Source organism: Papio anubis, chromosome 3 (genome assembly GCF_008728515.1).
Source record: "Papio anubis isolate 15944 chromosome 3, Panubis1.0, whole genome shotgun sequence".
NCBI lineage: Eukaryota > Metazoa > Chordata > Mammalia > Primates > Cercopithecidae > Papio > Papio anubis.
In genome coordinates this window covers 129,997,410-130,004,457 of record NC_044978.1, presented here as the reverse complement: position 1 = coordinate 130,004,457, position 7,048 = coordinate 129,997,410, and the positions used below count along the sequence as shown (strand labels likewise).

At 36.3% G+C, this 7,048-nt stretch overlaps 1 protein-coding gene across 8 annotated transcripts in view; it reads right to left on the bottom strand.

The window, feature by feature from the left end:
- Positions 1 to 211: 211 nt before the first annotated feature.
- ARHGAP24 (Rho GTPase activating protein 24) overlaps positions 212 to 7,048 on the bottom strand; it is a 527,106-nt gene continuing 520,269 nt past the window's right edge. For 6 of the 8 annotated variants that reach the window (XM_017959307.2, XM_021939110.2, XM_031664079.1 and 3 more), the window contains one exon: positions 716 to 2,413. In XM_017959307.2, the coding sequence (XP_017814796.1) occupies positions 2,170 to 2,413 (244 nt within the window). In that variant the 3' untranslated portion in view covers positions 716 to 2,169. Of the gene's footprint in view, positions 2,414 to 7,048 lie in introns of all 8 variants that reach the window. The other 2 variants (XM_031664078.1, XM_021939111.2) reach the window with 1 other exon arrangement.

Sequence of the window (7,048 nt, the reverse complement as noted above, 5' to 3'; positions counted from 1 at the left end):
TAGGGAGGTCAAGGCTGCAGTGAACCATGATCACACCACTGCACTCAAGACTGGGTGATAGAATGAGAGAGTGAGACTGTCTCAAAAAAAAAAAAAAGAAAAAGAAAAGGAAAAAATTTGAGTTAACATTTATGGAGTCCTTTTTGTATTTTACTAGCAGCTGTGCTCAGCCTAACCCAAGCTATCTCATTAAGACCACATAACAACTCTATGGGAGTATTATTTTTATTATTCCAATTGCACAGAGGAAAAATAAGTTATGCATGGAAGGTTCAGTAGTAACAGCTGGCAAATTGTAGACCATTGGAATCCAAGCAGTTTGAATGAATATCTTTGTGTTTTACTAGTACATCATATAGCTTTCTGGATGAGTCTGAGGTTTTTATTAACTATGATAAGGACTGGAAATAGGTGAAAAGATATGAAGGGAGAGTTATTAAGATCAATTTTCACATTTTGAGTTTGAATTTCCCATCGTGTGTCCAGGTGGAAGTAACTGGTTAAATAATTGAAAGACAGAGAAAAGGGAATTAAAGAAGTTATTGCTATAAAGGTACTGGTTGATACCATAGGACCACAGACACTTGCTCAGTGGGAGGGTAAAAATAAAAGCAAGACAGTGGCAAGGATGACAACAGTACAGACCACTTTCCCTCTTGAAAATAAATAAGCACATGCAAGCATTCAACCTTCAAACAACGCAAACCCCATAAACTCGAGTATGCAGTCTTTATTTCTGATTTTGACTTTTGTAACTTTCTGTTCTACTATGAGAAAGATTATTTGCCTGGCTTCTCAAAACCGTTGTCTTATTGTGAAGAACTGTTCTCCCAAAACTCTAGCTCCAAAGAGCCCTGGGTTTTTCTAGAAAATTAGCATTGCTGAGGTTCCCATATTTGCCAAAATTGGAACTTTAGGCATTCACCTTTTAAAATTATTGTATATTTTCAACAGGAAACACTGATACTGTCAAAATTAGAAGCAAAACAATTTGTTCCTTCCAAACTTTTCTTCTTCTCTTCCTGCACCCTGGCCCCCTCCCACCAGCTTCTTGCTGCAAACCAACTTTGCCAACTGTAGTAGGGAGAGAATCCCAGATGGCAATAGCCTGAGTGAGAAAAAAATGTCACTACATGACACATACTCTAGCAGTTTCACTCAGAAGGAAACAGTAATACCATTTCACTGCTGGTATTCTAAAATGCCATTGTTGGGAGGTGGGAGAGGTTTGAGTGGGAGACAGGTGCTCACGTGGGCATGGTTTAGCAAGCATTGTTTCCCAATTCCTAAGTAGCAGGAAGAATTCCTCTACAGCTATCCAGCAGTTAAAGAGATTTAGTCCAGAATGACAGAGTAATTCAAAGCCTGAATGGTTAAATGCCATTCTTTACCATTTTTTTCTTCTCTAAGGAGCATCCTGCATTGGTGATACACACCGAGGATCTGGCAAGGTAGACAGTGGGCCTCAGAAAGGGACTTTCTCATGGAGTCTCAAAGTTCCTATGTCAAATCGTCTGGCAAAGGCAAAACTGAGTGATGCCAGGGGAAGAATTTTAAAAGCAGCTCAAAGGTTCCTGGTGATTCGACTGTATTTTATAAAAGTATTTACATTTCTCTTTTTGGTCATGACAAAGTCTATTGGCACAAACAGCACAGCCACGAAGTATTCTTCTGATTTTAATAACTCATATATTTTTATATATATATATTTATATTTTTGCTTATCTTCATTTCCTCAGCAAAAAGGGAAATAAAAATATTGATCTATAAAATAAGCTGATGATAACACAATGCCAAAAATAGCTTATGTTAAGTGCAAGGGGTGAAGCTTGAAAGCAAGCTAAATTGCAACAACATATTGATTTAACATTTTAAATACAAGACTTGCAATAAAATAATTCTTGAAATATGCTTCTCATTTTTAGTTGACTTTTGAAAAACTACTCTATATACACATATCCAGTTGTAACACTTGACAGTAGCATTATGGGGCATGACATAACTTTGGTACACATTGCAGATGTGGATGGTTAATGTTTGTAAATGATATTCCTTCACCAGTTAGACTTCTGTACATCCAGGTGACCAGCCACCTGGTTCTAAGTCATATCCCACCAGAATCTCTGGAGTCCTTGCCAGAGCCATTGGAGACGGCAGGCGAAAGCAAGCTCACTGGATCCATATTGTGTTTCCTCTCTCGGTTCTCCTGGGTTCCACTGTCAGTTCTCCAAATGTGGAAAAAAACTGCTCCATTTCTTTCTGTAGCATGTCATTTCTTTTCTCAGCATCTTCTTTTGCTCGCTCGGCATTTCGCATTTTTATTTCTATCATTGTGAACTTTTTCCTCTCCTGATCCAGTTCATCATGGAGGCTCATCATTTCTGTTTCCAAAGTCAAGTTTCGCTGTTCTAAGCTACAAAGGATGTGGGGGTGGGGGTGGGAGGGGGGCGGGCGGGGAGGCAAGAGTAAGAGATAAAGTGATTTTATTCACTTGAAATGCAAGAGGCATACAAATATTTTCTAAACTCTATGATGCTTAGGAAATTGGAATAAAGCCCTTTCAATGATTTAAAAGATGTAATTTTGTTTTATTATTTTACTATTTGCTAAGACGATTTACTGCCAGTTTAGTAATTAGTCCCAAGGCCTCTCTTGTAAGCAGCTGTCATTTAATAGAAAATAAGTGAATGCCAGCACAGAGAAACCAGTGACACATGCCGGAGAGAAGAGACAGAAAGCTTCCTGGACGTTAAATTGTAAACTTGACTATACTAAATGCAGTGGGGAAGTCTGATAAAGTTGAAAAAACAAAACAAAACAAAGCAAAGCAAAACAAAACAAAACAGGGGGCCATAACATTTGCTTTCTATAAAAGGAAAAATAGTGACAGGAAAATGTCATTGTTGGTTAAGTTCACCGCTAAGAATGGGGTTTTTGGAAGCATATAGAGTCCCATCTTGTAAAAGACTACCCAGAGTAGTGAGCTTACATTGATACGAGAGGTAAAGATCACTCTTGCAGTGTTAAATAAGCACTGCATCTTATATTTTGTAAAAATAAAGCCCATTCCTTGCTATCCCCAATTCTCACTGCTTCCCAAGTTATTAATATAGCTTAGGACATAGGTAGTTTATATCTGTATAAATTGATAGTTGTTTTGTACAGCTGTATTAATAGCTTATGGATAATTGTAGAATTCACAGTAACGTCTTTAAAAACAGAGACTGTTTTCTCCATAACCACTAAGATCCAAATCTTACACATATATTATTCAAAAGAGGTGTATTTTGGTCATGGCTGACTTTTTAATTTCTCCTGTTCTGAGCAAAAGTCCCGTGGGACTCATTCAAATTTACCTAGCCAGCGAAATTTGAAAGATTAATGCACGTGTAGCTCTCAGAAATCTGATTATTTTAATAACAATTTTAAAATTAAAATCTCAATTATATTTCTACTTTGAAAAATTTGATCCCCAGGCGTTCATATTTCACCCAGATAATAAGAACACTTAAAAATTAATATTCCTTCTCTTTGTAAGCAACTAGAATTTTAAAAATATAATACTTCATATTTTGTAATCTTACATCATTTAGAAGGCTATTTTAAACATATGACCACATTTTTACCTGAAAATTTGGTACTATGCTGGTTGCCACTCAGAATTATTCTACAATGTATTCTCTTTCCTTTCCAAAGCTATTTTAGAGCCAAAGTGTTGGAAGAACTTGAAGTTGAAATACTGAGAAAGACAACCGTTACAAAACAATATATTGACATGTTTGCATGTATCAGGTGCTTGTGTGAAACTTCCAGGAATGAAAAGGACTAAGTTGAATACAGAAGAAATTCCTCCCAATGTAAACATTTAAAAGTGCTGGAAAATTTTTAAGAAATATATTTTAAAAATACATAATCAAGGTTAAAATAAAAGAGCGGCTCCAGGTATCAGAACCAAGGAAGAAACTGAAATACAGAACAACAAGTAGAAGCACACGAGGGCTATTAGTCTGGGATAGAGGCCACAGAGCTTGGGGCTAGGATATCCTTTTTCACATGAGGACAGAAGATGAGGCCTCCAGTATTAGGCAGGCAGAAAACTACAAGTAATTTAACTGAGAGCTTGGAACATCAACTGTTTTTATGAAGAAGAGACTACAAAATCTCTAATCATGGGCCTGGGGAAGTATCAGAATGGAATTAGCACATCAGAGTATTAGTAAGCTACAAACCAGGTCTGAGAAAAGTTACCTAGAATGCCTCAAAAATGATAATTATAGAAATTTAATATGGGGAAAAAGAAGTTAACAAAGAAGGAGGACAGTTTAACAAGGTCAAACATATCTTAATAAGGGTTCTGGAAAGAGAAAATTGAGAAGGTGGGGAGATGAAATAGACAAAAAGATGATGAAAAAAAAATTCCAGAATTGTAAAGATGTAAGTTGTTAGATCAAGTGATGAAACAAAGTTTGAAAGTTAAATAAGGGAAAAGACATATCAGGAAGTTACTAATCAAAGGAAGATGGTATGACAATATTAATATCAGGAAAAAACGGACTTTAAGGTAAAAAGCATTATTATAATGAAAAATAAGCACTAATGAATGATAAAAGGATCAATTCTTCAGGGAGCTATGAATAACTCTAAACTTCCATGCACCTAGTAGTAGTCTCAAATTGTTCAATATAAAATATGATGAAGTTATGAAAAGAAACTGATAAACTCAGAATACTGCTAAGAAATTTTTAAATATCTTTCTCAAAAATTATAGATCTAGCTGATAAAAATGAGGAGAAATGTAGAAGCTTTGAATAGCCTGATTAACAGACTTGAGCTCTTGGTCATATATAGAATCCCAATCCAGTAATAAGGGAATAGTTTAATAGACCAAATGATTAATATCATTCAGATGAACGTGTCTGATCACAATACAATATTTTCTAAGAAAATTAAGTTAGAAATTGGCTGAGTATAGTGGTTCACGCCTGTAATCCCAGCCCTTTGGGAGGCTGAGGTGGGTGGATCATTTGAGGTCAAGAGCTCAAGACAAGCCCAGCCAACATGGTGTAACCCCCGTCTCCACAAGGAAAAAAAAAAAATTAGCCAGGCATGGTGGCACACATCTGTAATCCCAGCTACTCAGGAGGCTGAGTCAGGAGAATCACTTCAACCTGGGAGGCAGAGGTTGCAGTGAGCCAAGACTGCATCATAGCACTCTCCAGCCTGGGCTACAGAGTGAGACTCTGTCTCTAAATAAATAAATAAAATAAAAAAGAAAAAGAAAAAGAAAAAAGAAAGAAAGAAAAGAAAAGAAAGGAAAAGAAACCAATTTGGAGAGGGAAAAAGAACACATCTTTCAAAACTAAAAACCATATATCTCATTGATTGATAATTAAAATATTATCTATCTGTCTACCTACCTCCTATCTATTTACCTACTATCTATCCATCTATCCATCCATCCACCCACCCTTAATACCTGTGGGGTAAAGCTATAAAGGAATTTAACATATATCTCATTGATAATTAAACAAAGTAAAATATTATCAATCATCTATCATCTATCTATCCATCTACCTACCTATCTATCCATCCATCCACCTTCAATGCTTGTGGGGTAAAGTTACAAAGGAATTTAAAGAAAAATGAATAACTCTAAACAGAAGTGATCAAAATTTAGCCAGAACAGTTAACTTTCTATAATTTCATGGCTAGGCCACGAGCGGTCCCCCACCCTACCCTACTGCAGACCTCTCCCTTGACCTGTCACGAGGGTAAGAATGTGACAGCGAAATGGCCCATTGAGATGACCTCTATTGGGAAGTTCTATCAGCTTATCAAAATTTCTGAAATATACCATAGATCTCAGAACAAATATGCATCGGCAACATCCTCAGAAATGAATGTATCCATCTGCAAATTCATAATGATAACTTTTTTCTTTTTCTCCTACGTTTAAGGTGTGACCCCTTGCCTCAAAATATAAGCTTCCCAGTGTGAAATGCTAATTTGTCATCATGGATTAGCAGTAATTCAGAATTCCAATACATAGTGGTTCCAAAAACTACATTCAGAAAGAATAGTAACCCTTTAAGATGATGACCCTATATTTTTATTTAAATCTCCTGTCACTCTGCATTGTATAGAAAAATTCAAACCAGAACTCCACTCGGTGGAATTTACCAAAAGAATACTTTCCATGGAACTAATTTTTCAATCTCATTTATAAGTACTATTTTTTAGTATTTATTTTGCCATAGCTTCTGAAAGTATGTTATCTTTTTGTCTGATAACTGATAAATGAATAGGAAACATACTAAGATAAATTAAAGCCACCATAACAACTGACTGAGTATCCTAGCACACCATGGAGGAAGGGTTGCCCAAATCACACAGCCTGAAACTGGGACTAAGACCGCTAGAATAGCTACTCCTACTTTGATCACTTTATGAGAAGATGCACATTGATATAATTAGGTTTTAGCATAATTGCCTCTTTATAAATCATAGTTTTTCTTCCTCTTTTAGGCTCAGTCTTCCTTGTTCATGTGAACACACTTCACGTCACCCCTCTTCTCAAAAATCTCCATGGATTTCTATCTCAGAGTAAAAGTCAAAGGCTGAAAATGAGCCTGTCAATCCTCTGTCACCTGGCTCTTATGGCCTCTCTGAGCTCATCTGAATCCTCAGGGTCTGGAACAGAGACTGGCAGATAGAAGGCACTCTCTCAACATTCAGTGATTGAAAGAATAAACATGGAGGTTTATTTACTTCTACTTTTATTTTTACCCTAGTTTCATCCTTCTCTTGTTAGTGAAAACTAACAGCCTCCTAACGCTCTGTCCATCTCCTCACAGCCCCTCTCCTTCCAGCCCTCTAATGCAAATCTATCTATTTAATAATAATCAAAGATGACAATTTTGAGCCTATTCTGTACCAGGAAAATATTCAGTCACTTCTTATGTGCTTTTGAGGTAGATACTACTAGTATTTAAATTGTTTACATTAGGGAATCAAAGCTCACAGAGATGAAGCTAACTTGCACAAAGTC